Genomic DNA, 19,685 nt, shown 5'->3' with positions numbered 1-19,685 from the left:
GATTCTACATGAATCAACATGTCACTAGGTCGTACTTACACAGCAAGTTGTAAAGCATGCCCCACAGGATGGCTTGGTATGATTTTACCCTGAACCCTGCTGTGGCACAACCATTTATTAATGCTCACCTCACCTGTGCCAGATCAAGTTCCCAGAAAGATTTAAAGTAAGCCAAAAGCCCACGCAAAGTGCTGCCTCTCTAAAGAGTCTGAGGATGCAAGGTGAGCTTTCCCTGGGAATGGACTAATCTTCACATAATTTTCCTGGGGATTGGTGTGATTTTGTTTGCTGGATTTCAGTGAACATTCATCTTACTGAAAAATTACTCCACAGCTGCTGAATTTGAGCCAGTGAATGACTCTGACTTTCACACAAGAAAATATCATTTAGGTACAGGAAAAATGAATTTTTGTGTGTCTAGTCTGATTCATCACAAAAAGAGCCCATGTATGGGAGGAAAAAGGCCATTTCATGGCCCCAAATCTTATTCCTCCTACATTTACAGGATAAATGGGATAAAGAGATGAGACTTATACAAGCAAAATTCACCTCCTACACACTTCTGTGAAAGTTCCCCCTTCTTACTACCCCATCTACCTTTATTAGAAATAAAAAGATGCTTGAAACACTCATCAAGGGGCGCCTGGGTGGCGCAGTCGGTTAAGCGTCCGACTTCAGCCAGGTCATGATCTCACGGTCCGTGAGTTCGAGCCCCGCGTCGGGCTCTGGGCTGATGGCTCAGAGCCTGGAGCCTGTTTCCGATTCTGTGTCTCCCTCTCTCTCTGCCCCTCCCCCGTTCATGCTCTGTCTCTCTCTGTCCCGAAAATAAATAAACGTTGAAAAAAAAAATTAAAAAAAAAAAAAAGAAACACTCATCAAAGTGGCTCCCGTCAGGCTAGCTAGGGACACCACTTGATATGAGCTACCATGGCAGGCTCCATCTGTGTGTGCCTCATGTTCAAGAGTTGATGGGAACCAGCATAGAGAATCGGAGAAAACCTGTGACAGGTTTTCTTTGACTTGAAATTTAACCTTTTTTTAAAGGTAGTACATAAGATAGCACAAACAGCAACATCTCACTCCTAAAAGGCTAAAAAACAAAATTCCATATAAAGAGCATAATTCCATTGTTATAAATGATTTGAAGCATAAAGATAAGAGCTACTTACAACAGGCTCTGTTATCAGAAAGACTTGGATACTGTATACTTCATTGCAGAGGAAAAAATATTTGCCCTGAAAATACAACCCAGCATATGGACCCACTGTGGCATTTTATAATGAGATTTTACTTTACCATTCAATTTTCCCTCATGGCTTCTCTCTCAGGAATAAAGGATAATGAGAAAATCATATTACAAGATTAATAAAACTAAGATCCAGAAACATAAACTGATCTGCCACAGCCTACCCAAGACTTAGAATGAGCTTTCTGACCTCCAGCTGGTTGTTGTGACATGGCCTGGTGGCCTGGGAGACAGGGAAGAACACTGAACCATTTGGTATGATGTTACAAGCCCAGTTTGTTTAAATTAAAAAAAAATTTTTTTTTAATGTTTATTTATTTTTGAGAGAGAGCGAGCACATGAGCAAATGAGCAGGGAAGGGGCAGATAAAGAGGGAGACACAGAATTTGAAGCAGTCTCCAGGCTCTGAGCTGTGAGCACAGAGGCTGATGTGGGGCTCAAACCAATGAGCTGTGAGATGTTGACCCAAGCCAAAGTCGGATGCTTAACCAACTGAGCCACCCAGGTGCTCCACCAGCCCAGTTTAAAACACAGCTCTGCTATAACTGTGTGGTCTTCAGCAGATTCTTTTTAAAATCTCTTGGAGCCTCATTTTCCTCATTAAAATATGTATTTTTTTATGTTTATTTATTTTTGAGAGAGAGAGACAGAGCACAAGCAGGGGAGGGGCAGAGAGAGAGAGAGAAAGAGGGAGACACAGAATCCGAAGCAGGCTCCAGGCTCTGAGCTGTCAGCACAGGACCTGATGTGGGGCTTGAACCCATGAACCGCGAGATCATGACTCTGAGCCAAAGTCGGATGCTTAATGGACTGAGCCACCCAGGTGCCCCACACACACACGAAAAAAATTAAAAGATATTTCTAGTTGAGGCGCCTGGGTGGCTCAGTAGATTGAGAGTCCAACTCATGACTATAATAAAATTATATCATAATTTTATATATACACACACACACATACACACATACTTATTCAGAGTATTTCCTAGCGGAAATATTCTTGTACAGTATTCTTACTATTTCCTTGCAGCAGAAAGTACTTGATGAAGAGAGAGATTTACAATGTAAAGTATAAGAGTTCTGATGCATGTCTAGTGGCTCTCCGTAGTGACCAGAAAGAGCTTCTTCCCCATAATCACCACTTCCCTGCCTCCACACACGCTGGCGCACACACTCTTGTCCTTTGCGAGAAGTTTTTGAGGGGCTCAGAGAAAGAGATACCAGTGTATCACAAAATACTTCATCAGTATCTATTTTAAATTATTGCTATGTGATAATAAAACAACAACAAAAGAACTAGACTGATTTCAGCTCCGTTTTCCCACAAATTTTGAACTTTTGAGACAACTGGCAGTCATGTATCACTAAAAATGTCAATTTTTTTCCTTCTTAGTAATTCATTTTTCTAAGAGATGTTGGAATCTTCTTGGTGTTCTGTAAGCCCCACGATGCAGGAAAGAGAGCAAAGACAAGAACTCTTCTTCCGTCCCACACACACCAGCAGAAATGCAGACACACAAAGCAGGCAGACACCCACACTCACAAACCACAGCCACCTGTTCTGCGGTCCCTTATCCCCCATGCCCCAAAAGCCTGAAGGCTGAAGGAGGGGCTGCCTGTGTTTCCAGGGCTCTGCTTGTATCCCATGGGGCCTCCAGAAAGGAGTCTCAAGAAAGGAGCAGGCATATGACGTGTGTTAAAGGCTGGTTGTTTTTCCACTTTTGACAATCAACGGTCCACGTGCTGGTGACCACCAGCAGTCAGAGACCCACCTGGGCCTGAGCCTAGCTCTGGGCAGTGGGATGAAACGTCTTTCTTCCAGGGATGGGGTAATGTTAATGCTTCCTACGTACAGACACGGAGATTTGGGTTTCATTACGACTTACTGGGGAGTTAATACCATCCACAAAATTAGAACAGATTTAGTGGAGCTTCCAATTCTGCAAAGGTTACCTTTAATTACTTTCTTGGAAGAAATGATATTTAATATGCAAAACCCAATAACTTTCTAATAATAATTCCCAGTAGCCACAACATTTGCATTTCAATAAATTTAAGAAATCAGGTATGGGTAAATTTGTGGAAACCAACTACAGCATATGTTAAACAGCATAATTACAATTTTAATAGCATGAACACTGACAGATGCTTTTTCACTAGCTTTACTTCAGTGACAAGAAGATAGATTTACACATTCTCTCTACAAACCTCACAATGTTTTATGCCCCAACTAGAAAAACAGCCCAAATACTATCAGCTCTTCTTCTCAATACAAAAGTAAATACTCTTTCCTTAACTACATCACTATCTAAGGAAGAACCTTGGTAACCTGAAGGTTAAATTTTTAGATATCAATGAATATTTTCTTTTTTTAATTAAAAAAAATTTTTTTTAATTTTTTTTTTTTTACATTTATTTATTTTTGAGACAGAGAGAGGGCATGAACGGGGGAGGGTCAGAGAGAGAGAGGGAGATACAGAATCTGAAACAGGCTCCAGGCTCTGAGCTGTCAGCACAGAGCCTGACGCGGGGCTTGAACTCACGAACCGCAAGATCATGACCTGAGCCGAAGTCAGACGCTTAACCTACTGAGCCACCCAGGCGCCCCTAAAAATTTTTTTTAAATGTTTCTTTTGAGGGGGAGGGGAGGGGCACAGGGAGGGAAACACAGAATCTGAAGCAGGCTCCAGGCTCCGAGTTGTCAGCACAGAGCCCAACACAGGACTCAAACCCATGAGTTGTGAGATCATGACCTGAGCCAAAGTCGGAAGCTTAACCGACTGAGCCACCCACGTGCCCTTCAATGAATATTTTCATTCAAATACCAAGAATATCTCTCTAATACAATAACAGTTAAGTCTTGGGCATCAAATGAACAAATAACCCAAGTGAGTAATACATAATGGTAACGCACTGAACATTCACTATTAATCACTCTTTTATTGATTATCTCTGGTTTCAAATTCAGAACCAAAAAAAAGTGGGTCGAAAAAGAGGAATTAAAATCTGGCATACCACTGTCCTGCCAACAATGACTTGGCTTTAAGTCTCCTAGGTAAGAATTTCATTTAGTGCCGTCTCCAGTGGAACTGAGAGAACAGTATCCCACTTCCAGAGTGGCATTTGGGCACCCTACTTGTGTTTTACAGGGCCTGGGACCTGCTTCACTGGAGCTCTCTAAAGGCAGAAGTAGTTAGATCCAATTCTCTATATCTCTGGGCACCCAATCCAATATCTTGCCTCGCATATCACAGGCTCTCCACTTAACAGACGAATTGAAACAAAACAGTTCTTTTTCACAACACAGAAGGTTCCCATTTTTAATGCTGGTATTAGAAAAAGACCCAATCAGGCTTTTCCTGTAACATGCTCAGGGTTTGCCTAATAGTCAAAGCAAGGGCTTTGGAGTTAGACTGCCAGGGAAGGGACCACTTTCCTGCTTCTTGGCTGGGTTACCTTGAAAAGTGACTTGTGTCTCTGAACCTTACTTTCCCCACATATTAAGGGGGATAATATTAAAAAGACAGGAATTATTCAATGAAGCAATAAATGGAAAACATTTAGCACAATACATGGTACTTAGTAACTGCTCAGTAAAGTTTAGACATAATTGTAGCATTATACACTTAAGCTTTATGCTGTAGGAAACACGCTTTGATCCACAGTATAAAGTACACATTGTGTTACAACAGGTGATTGACTGAATGGTTCTAAGAACACCACTCAGCTACAATTCAGGATATCTACTTTGTCTCATAATCACATCATTAGCAATAAAGTGGTAATTGTATCAAAATGAATTTCTGAAGATCATAAGCTGTACTACATTCTAAAAGTCCTAAACTTAACATAGCTAATACACATACTAGATAGGCTGTTTTTGTCAAGAAAGTTTTAATAAACTGTTACGTTTTTGAAATTCACTGGCAGAAAAATTTAAAAAAATTTTTAAATCATAAACTTTAGTGTGTGTGTATGTGGACAGCTGAATTAAATATTTATTTATTCACATGTATATACCCTTCCCCAAAGAAAAAATGCCATTTACCTATACCGGTGCTTATAACTCATGGATCCAAACTTGCTGAGTTTTCTTGACAATGAATTTGATTCATTTTCTGGCATTCTAATAAGTATTTAAAAGAAAATTAGATAAGGATTTCATAAATACAGGTACTTACACAACCCTTGAGCAAAAGCTATGTAGAAAATAGAGTGCAACATTGTTTCACAGCTAGTCGAAATATTTGAGTTATTGTACATATTGGCAGGAAATAATTACCAGTTATTTTAAGCTAATATTTGAAATACAATCATGCTCTAGGATTTTATGTATGTATAATATCAGAGTGTTCATAGTTTCGGCAAGCTATTATATAGATCATTGCCCTTTGGAAGCTTCAGCTGTGAATCAACTTACTTTCTCTACTTAAATTAAGAATAGTGTCACTATGTTGAAATATCCATGCCATGGCTTTCACGACAGATCTGATGTAGTGTTTTACTTCTCTTTATATTCCAGGACTTCCCATTCCAGGGTACCTTCAACAGACACCTTCCATGTGGAGCTCCCTGGCCCAGGCCCCATGGGACTAGAGGCAATGTCTCAGGCTTGCTGGGCCACATCCCTCAACTAATATAAACTCTATAAAGGACATAGGTCATTTTATAAGAATGCTTCTCCAACATCATGCTATTGGGGAGAAGTGCTCCATGCTCCTTCCATCAAATAGGAATAAGGGGAAGAATTAATCTAACTTTAAATTTAAAAAGCAAAACATAAAGCTTAATATATTACCTGATAGGATTTGGTTTTATCTTTACACTAGAAGGATGTGAAACAAAGTGTCACTATAATCCAGTGGTCAACTCTCTACCCTCCTCTTACTTGATGTCCTGGGAGCATGCAATGCAGTTGCTGGCTTCTTATTCAGCATAGCATTTTCCTCTCTATTTTCCATTTTCCCATGCACTCTACTGGCTAGGCCGTCTTATACTCCTTCATTAGCTCTACTGCACTTTACATGCTGGGAGGGTCCTACAGCTCAGTCCTTGGCTTTCTGTTCTCTTTCTTCATTTTTTCCACTGATGACCTCATCCAGTCCCCTTTGCCTTAAATACCTAGTGAATTTACATGGCCAGCTTTGGTCTTTCCAATAAGCCCTGGACACCCAACTGCCTGCTCCACGCCTCTACTTAGGTGACTAACAGGCATTTCAAATTTAGTATGTCCATAGAACATTTAATTTCCATCAATACCAAAGCTGAATTTTATATATATGTAAATGTCCTTGACCCTTTCTTATAGTAGGACCAAAGAAGGTATCTGTGTGTGTGTGTGTATTAATATGATCCAGAAAATTAGGTGGCTGAAAAAAATTAATAGAAGAGAAACACTTCTAAATTTCTACTTATAGACAGAAAAGAACACTTGTTATCAAAACAAATGCAATTTTCACTTATTAGAACAATGCACAAAACTTTCACATTAACATACCTGAAAAATGTATGATGTTCTACACTACACTTCCAAAGATGCTTGCAAGCCGTTTTACTTCGAGCTTCAAAAAAGAATGAGGTTTCATTGCACTGAGAGAAACAAAAAGAGAAAGTGAGAATATGAATTACTGACCATACTAATCTTCAGATGACAGTCACCTTTTATCAAAAGTTTGGGTAGGCAGAGAAATTATTAACACATAAAACAAAAAATAATTATCTCTTGGTAACTATTTTTGGAGGGTTGCCTTCAAACCACCTTCAATAATTAAAATTATGAAATTAAGTTCCACATAAATCACAGTGCCGTCACCTTTATCACTTACTTCTTCATCACCCCAAGACCATGGATAAGCAGGGCCATGGCAAGGAAGTACTGCAAACTTTTCCATCATAAACGGGCACCCAAACCGGACCACACTGTGTGGAAATCAACTCCCAATAAAGAGGAGATGCCCATAAACCCAGTTATTAACTCTATTACTTTCAGGGATGTACATGCTACATTTAAAATGATGACTAGGGGCGCCTGGGTGGCGCAGTCGGTTAAGCGTCCGACTTCAGCCAGGTCACGATCTCGCGGTCCGGGAGTTCGAGCCCCGCGTCGGGCTCTGGGCTGATGGCTAAGAGCCTGGAGCCTGTTTCCGATTCTGTGTCTCCCTCTCTCTCTGCCCCTCCCCCGTTCATGCTCTGTCTCTCTCTGTCCCAAAAATAAATAAACGTTGAAAAAAAAATTTCTTTAAAAAAATAAAATGATGACTAAAGCATCTCAGGAGGGGCCAATGCAAGGAGCGACCCCCACAGCTGTGTCATCTAAGCAAACTGAATAATGTCTCTGAGCTTCCACATTCTGCATTCAGTTATTGGGTGAATTAAACTAAATGATATGACCTATGTAAAGTACATAATAGATATACATTAAATTTCAACTATCCAGTAGCTACCTACCGATATTTAGCACACGAGAAATAACGGCAATATTAGAGATCATTCTAATTGTGCAGAAGATATTATTTATTTTTTTAAGTGACTGAATAGGCAACCACATAAGATAGAATCTAAGTGCTAAAACAATGAACCACAAATTCTGTGAAGCTTTATAATTGTTTTGTTTGTTTGTTTGTTTGTTTGTTTTATCTAAAACTAAATTAGCATAGGGCGCCTGGGTGGCTCAGTCGGTTGAGCATCCCACTTCAGCTCAGGTCATGATTTCACAGTCTGTGGGTTCGGGCCCTGCATTGGGCTCTGTGCTGACAGCTCAGAGCCTGGAGCCTGCTTCAGATTCTGTGTCTCCCTCTTTCTCTGCCCCTCCCCCCACTCATGCTCTGTCTCTCTCTCTCTCTCTCTCTCCCTCTCAAAAATAAATAAACGTTTAAAAAAATTAAAACTAAATTAGCAAACTTAAGCCTCAAATGCAGAAATGCCCCTGGAATGAGGTTTCTATGGATTTATAAGCACAAAATTGTCAATGCAGATGAGTAATGGAAAAGGATCCTTCCCACCTTTTAATAAGGAAAGAACATTTATATGCATGAAATTTATTCCAAGTCCATCTGGAAGGAAGCTGCCCAGTTTAGAAGTTTATTTGTAAGATGAAAGGGTGTGATGAAAACAGAGCCAATATATGCATGTTACAGCAAGGCCGCCTATAATTCCAAAACCTTGTGAAGTGGAGGAAGGAACTTAAGACAATTCCCAGGTTTCTGGCTTGGGGAATGCTAACTAATGAAATACAGCAAGTAGAAAAAATTGGGCATTTGGATGGCGAGGGAAGAGATAGTAAGTTCAGGCTATTTTGATTTTGAGGTGCCTATGGAATGGGGAACTAAACATACCTAGTGGGCCAGGAGACATGCAGACACAGAGCTGAAGAGACAGGCCACACCTGCTGACACAAATGATTTCACCCAAGAGCATAAAAGAAATTGTTCCAGGAGAAAGAACGAAGTGGGTGAAGATAAAATCACAACCAGGATGCTGTGAAGAAGGAGTGCGGGGAGGGAGGGGGGTGTCAAAACGGAACAGGAGGCAACAGTGGCAGAGAGGCTAGAAGGAGAGCACAAGACTCAAGTGACCGGGAAAGGTCAAACAAGGTTTGAAAGGAGGGGACTGCATTTCATGGTAAGACATCTTCGGTGACTTTCATGAAAGGGGCAGGGATTACACAAGTAGAGATAAGGGAGCAAAGTCAATGGATTCAGAAAGGGCATTCCTCAAAAGCAAAAAAAATGGGGGAAGGGGGTGCCCAGGAAATCACAGAAGATCCTTGCAGGCAGGGTGGGAAACCAAGCATCCTGTCAGGACATGGGAATGCTTAGAAGGGAAGGGTTTTTCCTTTTTCTTTTCTTTTCTTCATACATAATATACACACATAGTATAAATGCCAAAAGTTACCAAAATGGACACACACTGATAACTAAAATCTCACTCCCATCGTGTTCCCAATCCCCTTCCCCAGAGGCCACCACTATCAAGAGTTTCTTATAGTGTGGTGCCTGGGTGGCTCAGTCAGTTAAGCATCCAAATCTTGATTTCAGCTCAGGTCATGATCTCACGGTGGTGAGATTGAGCCCCATGCTGTGCTCTGTGCTGACAGCTCAGAGCCTGCTTGGGATTCTCTCTCCCTCAGTCTCTGCCCCTCCCCAGCTCCTACCTCCCCCACCCCCAAATAAATAAATAAACTTAAAAAAAAGAGTTTCTTATATAACCGTACGTGTTTTTAAGGTCACTGCATTATCCAAAAATATAATGCACAGGTCATTTATTTTAAAATAATTTTGCTTGTGATTGCATTGTATCAGGATAAATGATTAGGATAAAGTGAGTACAGGACATGTGGTCCTCTCCCCACCACCACCTTCCTCAGTATCTATACTCCACCATCCTGTGCCTTCCAACAACAAAAGCTCTACATGTGCCAGGACATACTAGACATTATCACTGACAAGAAATGGTGGCTGGTGAGGACCATTTTGTGACACTGATACTTGAACATTTTAGCAAGAGCATCCACAAATCAGGTGGTATTTACAAACCAAAAGACAAATTTTCAATAAGTTATTTAATTACATATAATCCAAATTTACAGAAACAGAGGAGAAACAAAAAAGCATTCTATCTTAAAAATACAGTAAATCCCGGGGCGCCTGCGTGGCTCAGTTGGTTAAGCGTCTGACTTGGGCTCAGGTCATGATCTCCCGGTTTGTGGGTTCGAGCCCCACATTGGGCTCTGTGCTGAAAGCTCAGAGCCTGCTTCAGATTCTGTGTCTCCCTCTCTTTCTGCCCTTCCCCCATTTGTGCTCTCTCTCTCTCTCAAAAATAAATAAAAACATTTGAAAAAAATATATAAACAAATTAAGTCCCCTCAAACTTTTCTTAGATTGGTTTTCATTCTATTCCTCACGTTAACATCTATATTCTTTTTCTTTTCAAATAGAGATCCAGTCACGGGATATGTAATTTTTTTTTTTTAACTACCATCACTTAATGAAAGGAGAAAACGTATTTAAGATCCGACCAGAATTGGGTTTTCTCAAGTTTCCTTGGGTACAAATACATTAAAGGAACAAAAGAGGTTCCCACAGGCCTCCTAATTACTTCTGTCCTGTGCAAATGACAAGTATGAACTCATTTTCCATTTGTACGGGGCTGTAACACCAGCTGCCTGGTTTTTATCCCACTGTCAGCAGAATAATCCAAATACTAAAAGGAGTGTTAACATAACTAAAAAAGAAACCAGGAATAAATTTCTGAACCAGGAATAAACCAGGAATTTATTTCTGAATAAATTCCGTGCGTTTTTGCCACTTAACCGCTGTTATGAATGGCACTGCTGTGGCATCACAAAGTCTCTCTCTCCTACTAAGCCTTTTCCAAACAGACTGGGACAATTAGCACCTTTCCATTCATTCAAAGGTGAGTAGATGCTTAACTTCAGAAGTCCATTCCAACCCTCTGCTAAAATACTTTCTCCAAGCATCAACTGCTTGCTTTCAGCAAAAGCACTCAAACACCTTCATAGCTTTTGTCACTTCCTGCCAGAAGCAAAGCTACATGCCGAGTCTCTTTTTAACACAGGCTTTTATCATATTTTTATTTTAAAAACTGAGCAAATTTAAATAGCCTGTATCTCAAACACCATGCGGGGGCCTCACTGCACCTTGGAGCCCCAGGTAAACTTGGCTCAAACTCCCAGTTCGATCATTTGTAAGACTTCAGGACGTGTATCATACTGATGAATTCCCAACCTAACTCCCTCAGAGCTCTCTGTTTCTTTTCCCACCTTTGCTGGGTGTTTCTCTTTGCAAGCTTCAAGAAATAAATCTACTGCAGTCTGGCTTCTCTGAAGTGTATTGAGATTGCTAGCAGGGTCCTGGAGGGGCTCGCATCAACTGTGCGCTACACAACTTCTTCGCCCCGGGCCCTGCTGACTCTCGCCTCTCCCAAGCCTGACCCTTATCGCCACACCCAGCCCAGGCTCTAGGGGTTGCTCCGTTGCTGTCTTGGGAAGCAGCCACAACTGGACAGTCTGCCTTCCCCAGCTTCCCTACAATTGTGGGGGCAAATATCTTCTCAATCCTATTATACGTCTGTCCCACCTCCAGCGTCACAGAAGTAATCTAAAGTACACTGTATAGGCACATATTTTTAAAAGATTAGTACTTTCATAATAGTGACATGTGATCATTACATAAATACTGGAAAGGCCTACAGCAGAGAGTTTTCCAATCATCAGCAATCCACAGAAGCAGAGGAGAAGATTCAAGGAAGTGTCAAGATTACAAGTCTAAAGTATTGTGGTTTTTTTAACTGCAATCTCAACAAAAGCTGTAACTGACTTTAGGCACCAGGGGGAAAAACAAAATCAACAGAAGGTGGATAGCCAATGACTGAAATAACCTGATTACCGATAAAGCAAAGGCAGGCAAGGGGTGGAAATGAAAACAGATACCAAAGAGATAACCCAAAATTTTAACTGTTTTGAAAACTGCTATCATTCTAAGTGGTGAGACTGATTGACTACAGTTTTAAAAGCTGAACGATGTCTGTACAAGTGAGAGAGAGGGCATAATGTCTGTTTCAGTGCCTGTCCCCGTGTTTGCCACTGCTCTCTCTCCCAGGCATCCCGAGTTCAGTTAAGAATTCACAGTGAGCCCGGCAACAAAACAAACTAACAATCTTCTTATTTGGAAAAGGAAGTTGGGCACAGGTACTTGCTGTTTCCCTGTTTTATATAAATGAGCAAAGCACTTTCTTTCAAGAAAGGGTCTTTTCAGGGCTCTAGATTAGAAAATATTACATGGCACATACACACACACCCCTAACACACACACCCCAGTTACCTTTCAAAAATTCCTTTTGAAATGCACATAATATTGTTTGAATTAAAAATCACAGTGCATTTAAGGAGGGCACTTGGAGGGGCGCCTGGGTGGCGCAGTCGGTTAAGCGTCCGACTTCAGCCAGGTCACGATCTTGCAGTCCGGGAGTTCGAGCCCCGCGTCAGGCTCTGGGCTGATGGCTCAGAGCCTGGAGCCTGTTTCCGATTCTGTGTCTCCCTCTCTCTCTGCCCCTCCCCCGTTCATGCTCTGTCTCTCTCTGTCTCAAAAATAAAACGTTGAAAAAAAAATTAAAAAAAAAAAAAACAACATAATATTGTTTGAATTAAAAATCAAAGTGCATTTAAGGAGGGCACTTGGAGAATCAAATTAACTTCAATTCCTGCATATATATTTTACAATAAAAGAACAAAACCAAAAATATTCCAGTATTCTTTTGTCAGCTGTGTGGGTAATATTCCAAAACACAGAATAAATGTGAAAAACCTTTGCACCTCTTTTTACGGATGAATAAATTAATTGTTTGATGAGTAACTGTACGTAACTCTTTCTAGCTCACAGAAACATAAATTACAGCGTTGGAAAGGACGTGTCAGATTGTGTTGCTTCTCCTCTTTTTCCTTTTCCTCCCCAAAATTCAGAAAGAGAAAACATGGGCCAAAACATTAGAGAATATTTAAATCATGTTTCAGTAAACATTGAAGATGATTATGTTGAGCTTATTCTGCTTCCTACTTGAGAAAACACACGGATGCAAACCCAGGAATCCAGATGCTTGGCTTTTGCTGTTGTTTTACTCTATCTTTTCCTCACTTGCTCTTTAGAAAACCATAGCATTCAGTAAAATGTTCACATTTCCCTCTTATACTTGCAGAGTTATTTTTTTTAACGATAACCTTTATCCCCAGTTTACAAATGTTAAAGATTTTTAAGTAATAAGTGTTATTAAAGCTTGTTACAATGAAGGCATATCTAGTAAGTTCTACTGATACTCAATTTAAAAACGTTTTAGAGCAGAATTTTACAATTTTTTCCAAATAAGTGGTCCATGTGTTTTAATTATAGAGAAAGTCAACACACATACTAGCAAGTGAAGCAAAGGAAAATGCACGGCCCTGGAAGACCTGTGCTCCCCTTCCCGCCTTGGCACGAGCAACTCATGAGCTGAGACTGGTCAAGGACAAGGTGCTCCCCGAGCCCTTCCTTTGCAAAGCTCCAGTAGCCCTAGATGACATGATGCCAAGACAACTCCGATTCAGAGACATAAACCTGGAGCCTATTATAAGTCCAACTTCAGACTAGGTGCCTTCAACCTCACCACAACCCTGGAAGGCAGATTTTGTCATTCTCACTTTATAGCTAAGGAAATGTAGGTTACATGTTACTCAGTGAATTGTCCAAAGTTGGACATGTGGGAGGCCTGGGCCCAAACCATGCTTTCTGACCGCAGGTCTAGCAGTCCATCTCTGAATCTGAGAAATGCCAAACCAAGCTGTTGGCATCAAGATCCAAATACTACTAACAGAGCCACACTTAGGAACACATGGGGGAGAACGTTCCATCTGTAGTTACAGGTGTGCTTATACCCTGTAGATGGAAATGCAAAATGGCACAAAAACTCTAGATGGAGGAGGGGATGTGGAAATATCTAACAAAACTACACATGCACTTGCAATTTGACCATGCAATCCCAATCCTGGGAATTTACCCCAATATAAAAATACATATGCACAAAGTTATTAATTGAAGGGAAATTTATAATTGCAAACTACTGAAAACTACCTAAATTGTCACAGCATAAGAGATCGGTTGAGTAAACCATGGTACACACTCAATGGAGTCATATATAGCTGCACAAAAGAACAAGAAAGCTCTCAATGGACTGGTATAGAGAGAATTCTAGGAGGTATTACTGGTGAAATAAGGAAGAAGTAAAAAAATTTTTTTAAGTTTATTTATTTTGAGAGAGAGACAGAGAGAGAGAGAGAGACAGAGAGAGAGACAGAGAGAGAGAGAGAGAGAAAACACACAAACTGGAGAAGGGCAAAGAGAGGGAGAGAGACAATCTCAAGCAGGCTCTGTGTCTTAAGCGCAGAGCCCAACATGGGGCTCAAACTCACAAACTGTGAGATCATGACCTGAGCCAAGCTCAAGAGTTTGGACACTCAACCAATTGAGCCACCCAGGCTCCCAAAGAAGGAAAATGTTCTAAATGTGCTTATCTTTACAAACAGTAACACAGGAAGGATAAACCATAAAACAATAAAGTTGGTTACCTATAAGGGAGGGTGAGGAAATAGGACCGAAAGAATATGGTATTACTGGTACTTCTCTGTGCCTTTTTCTGTACAGTTTTGACCTGTGGAAGCATGTGAATCTTCTACGTCTTCAAAAATAAAATAAAATAAGTAAGAATACAAAGAGGACTAAAACTGAAAGCAAATGGAGACAAGCAAACCTAACTAGATCTCAAATGAAGACCAAAGCCTCAGTACTAGGGAAAGCCAGAAGGAAGGGCCAACCCTAGTAAATTCAGAACACAGTCACTGACTAAATGCCCTCAGTCTTGGCAGGATGGTATGTGAGTGAAAGCACTGCAAACTGTTAATCTTAGTGGTTTGGACAAAGCAATTCTGCAACTACTTGAGATATATTTTAGAACTGAGCCAACAAGTAAATGTATTTCTGTTGTTGGGAGCCAAGGTTCTCAGCACATACAAACATGAAATGAGGAAAGGCCAGAAAGAACCCTGTGGGAAAGGATGGAAATTGGAGATATGATATCAACACATGATTTCTACTGTGCATATGAGCACGTTTATATGCACACATATCTATACATGTATTTATATTTGTATGTATGTATATATGTGTGTATTCCTTAGCTTATCCACTGAAAAGGCCAAAACGCAAAGTCACCCCAATGACAATGACCACACCTAACAACACTTCCTGTCTAAACAGAACCAAAGTTCCTCGGAAAAATGGCTGTTAACAGGGCAGATGTAGGTACAGAATGCACCTGAAACACCATATTGTACCAAAAAGGAAGAAAATGGCCAAAAAATGATAGGGTCAGGTCAAAAGGGCACAAGAGCCAGATTAAAGGAGCCCTCACTGACTAAATCTAAGACAACTTGAGCACCAAAAAATTAGGTACCGTAATATATCATAAACCACTGGGGGAAAAAAGGGAATTAATAAGCCCATGCTGATAAGATAGATAAGTAAAAGGGCAAAAAGGTGTGGCTCTTGCTTACAGTGCAATGCCAAGGGATGACTGTGGAGAGTGTGGAAGAGGTAGAAAATCAGCATTTTACAAGCATCACAGTAAAAGATCAGATCAGGCAAGAAACCTCAATGAACACTAAATCTACAGGGAAAGCTTGAAGAGGAGCAGGGTATTTGCACTGAATTAAATACCCCCACAGATTAGTTATTAGTTGCAAAGGAGGAAGAATAAAAACAACTATACAGTGGGAAATCAAATCAACATCCTGACTAGGTGATCAAATTTAGTATAACCACCAAGTGACAGATGGCCATCGTGTGCCTCCAGATGTGCCCTATCATGTGCCCTAACGAGGACACAGCCACCTATATGGCTTTCCAGCAGAGAACAAAGATCTACAGTCCAATCACAAGAAAACAACAGACAAATATGAAATGAGAAGCTTTCTATTGTTTAAAAAACAGGTGGAATTCCAAAATGTAAACGTCAAAAAAAAAAAACCCCAAAAATGCTCAAAAATGTTCCAGATTAAAGAAGACTAATTAATTGGAATCTGTACTGGATAGGGAAAATGCTTTAAGGAACCTTATTAGCCTAACCACCAATAAAACTGGAATGTAGAGAGTAGATGACATAAACGTGTTAAGTTGATAACTGTGGTTCCATCAGAGAGCATCCCAGTTCTTAGGAAATACACACTGAAGTATTTAGAGACATGTAACACATGAAGCCCTCAAATCATTCAGCAAAGAATTGTGTGTGTGTGTGTGTGTGTGTGTGTGTGTGTGTGTGTGTGTAGAGAGAGAGAGAGAAATGAAAAAGGAAATGGAGTAAAATGTTAACTGTGATTGTAAGTAATAAAAGGTGACCGTGTTCTTTGCAATATTTTCATTTTTGCCACTTTTTGTAAATTTGAAATTACTTTCATATAAAAAACATTTTTAGATCTATAGTTCTACTTAAAATGTGAAAGAATCCCTAGCTTATGTAAGTGAGACCTCTTGGGCTTGCTGACAAAGTGACTGCTCCTGGCCACCAGCACTTCCCGTGTACTTTTCTCAAAGAGTTCGGCCAAGTGGGTCTAATTACTGGTGGCCAGACTTGCCAGGAACCTTTTGGGTCGACATCCTGTCACGCTGGGTAAGTTTAGCTGAGGTTAGCTTAATGATTTTTATACGTAAAAGTAATCACAGCCTCGTTTCATTTATTCAACAAATGTACATGCCAACCTCTGGGCCTACTGTTGGGGGCTGCACACTCTGTTGATAAAACCAAGGTATTTGGGAATGATCCAAACTCCTCTCCATTTTTCACAAAAGTATTCCATCTGCTACCCATAAGAAGCAGTCTTACCTCCTCAGTGCCTCTCAAATCCACCCTCTTCCCTCCATCCTTGTGGTGATGGCTGTCCCATCACCTCTCCTGATCATTGGGCAGTCTCTTCGAGTGCCTGGCTCTGTTCTTACCTCTCCATGCCCCACGCTGCAGCCACTTTCCTCACAGTGAGTAAAGCCCAGGGCTTGAGGCATAACTTAGTTTTCCCACCTGTGCTCAAGTCCCCCAGCCACCAGACAGGTAAGAGAAGCCATCTTCCACACGAGGTGAGACTCAACTGTGCACTGGGACTGTCTCACTTCCCCTAGGTCTTCTAGCTCCACTGCTAGGGTAGATGAGCAGACATGGAAAACCAGCTCTCACTCCCTTCCAATATCCACAGCTTCTCCACCTTCATCTGCCTTGAATCCACTGAACCCCATCTTATTATGGTCTCTTTATCTCAGTCACCCCCAAATGATGCTCAGCACATCCCCTAGTCAGTCCCCTTCCCCCACCATCACTCAACTCCTGAAACCCTTCCTTCGTGCCCTCTGGAATTCATGGCCTAACATCAGTAAAATGCCTTTGCCCCTCAGTCTGCTCTCTTACACTGCCTCAACCCTTCTGTGCCAGGAAAAACCCAGCTCTCCCCTGAGGACATGGTCTTAGCAGTCCACCTGAATGATAGGTAGCTCTGCCTTTTGCCCCCCCACCCGCCATGTTCTCATATCACCAAGCCTAAAAGTGAAGACTCCTCCTTGCTCCACAAGGCCACTTTGAGACCATTTTCTTTCTCTTCCTCCTACAACTCCCAGCTTTGAATCTCCTGCCTCACCCACACTTCGATGCTACTGCAGTCATAGTCACATTCTCCAATACTCCTCTTGTGTTAACTATTGGAAATTTCCATATGTAAATAGAAACAATCCCTCCAACACCCAGACATCTCAGTTCCCTGAACTTCTCAATGATACTGTCTTCCTCCCTGTCCCAACCACTCGCTCTCATGCATGTAACTCCACACCAGGGTTTCTCAGCTTCAGCATTATTGACATGTATGGGAGTACATTCAACCTCTCCCCTCTAGATGCCAGGCACATCTCTGCCCTGTCCAGCACTGTGACAACCAAAACTGTCTCTAGATGTTGCCAAGAGGTGAGAATCAATGCCCGACAACTTCGCATTTACAATAACTGAGGCTCCTCTGTGATCTCAATGCCTCACACCCAACTTTCTGACCATCACCCTCTCTCTCCAGCTTACTCTTTCCAGTTCTACACCCCGAACAACCTCCACCAGGACCTCCATCCACAGACCCACCACTCTTTCATGGTCTTTGCTCTCTTCCTTTCTCAGTTTCAATTCCATGATAAATCACTGTATTTTCTCCCCTGCCTCACAGGATTCCTGGCCCTTCTCTTTGTATTATTCTCTTGAGAAAGCCAAGTCTCACTTCGTGTCTGCACCAGCACTGTCTAATGTGGTTGGACAAAAGCACACCGTGAGTGGGCTCATTTTATTATTTTTTTCCTGATTTTTGAATATCTATCTATTTATATATTTTTAATAATGTAATTTATTGTCAAATTGGTTTCTATACAACACCCAGTGCTCATCCTAACAAGTGTGGTAGGCTCATTTTAAATTCAGGACCCTCTGTACCACCATGCTATCATAGGTTATCATCAAACTACATGTCTCTTGTCTATTTTCTCTTCAAAATCACTATTTCATACCTCTGCTTCCTTCAGACCCCCACCTCTTCCTCCCCAACTTCAGTCTTAGCTGATGACCTCGATACCTAGTTCCCTCAAAATACAAAGCAGAACGATCCTAAGAGAACTAACCAGCTACCCTAATCTACATTCCCATGCTCTATCTTCCTGCCTGCTAACCATAGATGAACTGTCCTGGCTGCCATCTAAAACCAAGCCCTCTATTTATACACTAGCTGTCATCCACTATTGTCTACTTAAGGAGTATCATTCCAGCATTTCTCTCTCTCCCTGCAACATTGTCAAGTGTTCATTGCATATTGGTTCATCCTCATCAGAGTGTAAATGTGCTATTATTTCTCCCAACTTAAAAAACAAAACCAACCCTCTTGACCAGCTTCCCCTGACAGCCATCTTCCTATTTGTTCCTCTTTGTGCCAAAACTCCTCAAAAGAATTGTCTATACTCACCCTCTCCAATTCTACTCCTATTACCTCTTTTGTTTTTCCTTAATTAGCATGCATCAGTGGTGGTCATTCCCCTAATAATGGACTCCTCTTAGGGTTTTTCTTTCATATAAGTGCTACAGTAAAGATACACGTCCCTTGTGATTCTCTAGCGTGCACAGACCTAACAGTGGAACTGCTGAGTTAAAGCTCACTCTTCAATCCACTGAAAACTGTCTTATCAATGACCTCCTACAATCCTAAATTCAGCAGTCAATTCTTAGTCCTCATCTTATTTGACATATCAGCATCATCTGACATGTAATACATGATTTTTAGCTGGCAAAACTAAATACAATTAGTGTTCTTCCTATCTCCTTCGTTATTCCTTCTCAGCTTCCTTTTCTGGTTCCTCCTCTTCTTCTCTATGCTCATTCTCCTAGTGACCTCGTATAGTCTCCTGGCTCTGAATACAAGGATATGTCAATGATTCTTAAATTTTAATATTCTCCCCAAACTTTGGTCCCAAACTCCAGACTTATAGAACCCACTTATTAAACGTCTCCACTTAGATGTCTAACAGATATCTCAGATACAATATATTAAAAAAGGAAGTCTTAACCTTCCTCCCCAAACCTGCTCTATGCAAAGCCCTCCTTACTTCAGTGGATGGCAGCTCCATTCTTCTGCCTTTCAGGCCAAACACCTGTAAGTCACCAGGACTCCTCTCTCTTATACCTCCTCACATTTATACAACCATGTAGCTAAATCCAGAATCCAACAGCTTCTCAGCACCTTGAATGTTGCTACCCTGGTCTGAGCCACTACCCTCTCTCATTTAGATTATATATAATATAATATAATATAATATAATATAATATAATATAATATAAT

The 19,685-nt window shown here is 41.0% G+C and overlaps 1 protein-coding gene across 4 annotated transcripts in view; it reads right to left on the bottom strand.

Annotated features, from left to right (window-relative positions):
* EPB41L4A (erythrocyte membrane protein band 4.1 like 4A) overlaps positions 1-19,685 on the bottom strand; it is a 255,314-nt gene that overhangs the window by 71,502 nt on the left and 164,127 nt on the right. For all 4 annotated transcript variants that reach the window (XM_040446772.1, XM_040446767.1, XM_040446777.1 and 1 more), the window contains exons 11-12: positions 6,741-6,832; positions 5,292-5,369 (exon numbers count right to left, since the gene is read on the bottom strand). In XM_040446772.1, coding sequence (XP_040302706.1) covers positions 5,292-5,369; positions 6,741-6,832 — 170 coding nt within the window. The remainder of the gene's footprint in view (positions 1-5,291; positions 5,370-6,740; positions 6,833-19,685) is intronic.

The sequence above is a fragment of the Herpailurus yagouaroundi genome, unplaced genomic scaffold (genome assembly GCF_014898765.1).
Source record: "Herpailurus yagouaroundi ecotype Mexico unplaced genomic scaffold, PumYag 29, whole genome shotgun sequence".
Taxonomy (NCBI): Eukaryota; Metazoa; Chordata; class Mammalia; order Carnivora; family Felidae; genus Herpailurus; species Herpailurus yagouaroundi.
Note: the sequence above shows the minus strand (reverse complement) of the source record. Positions and strands in the feature narration are given on the sequence as shown.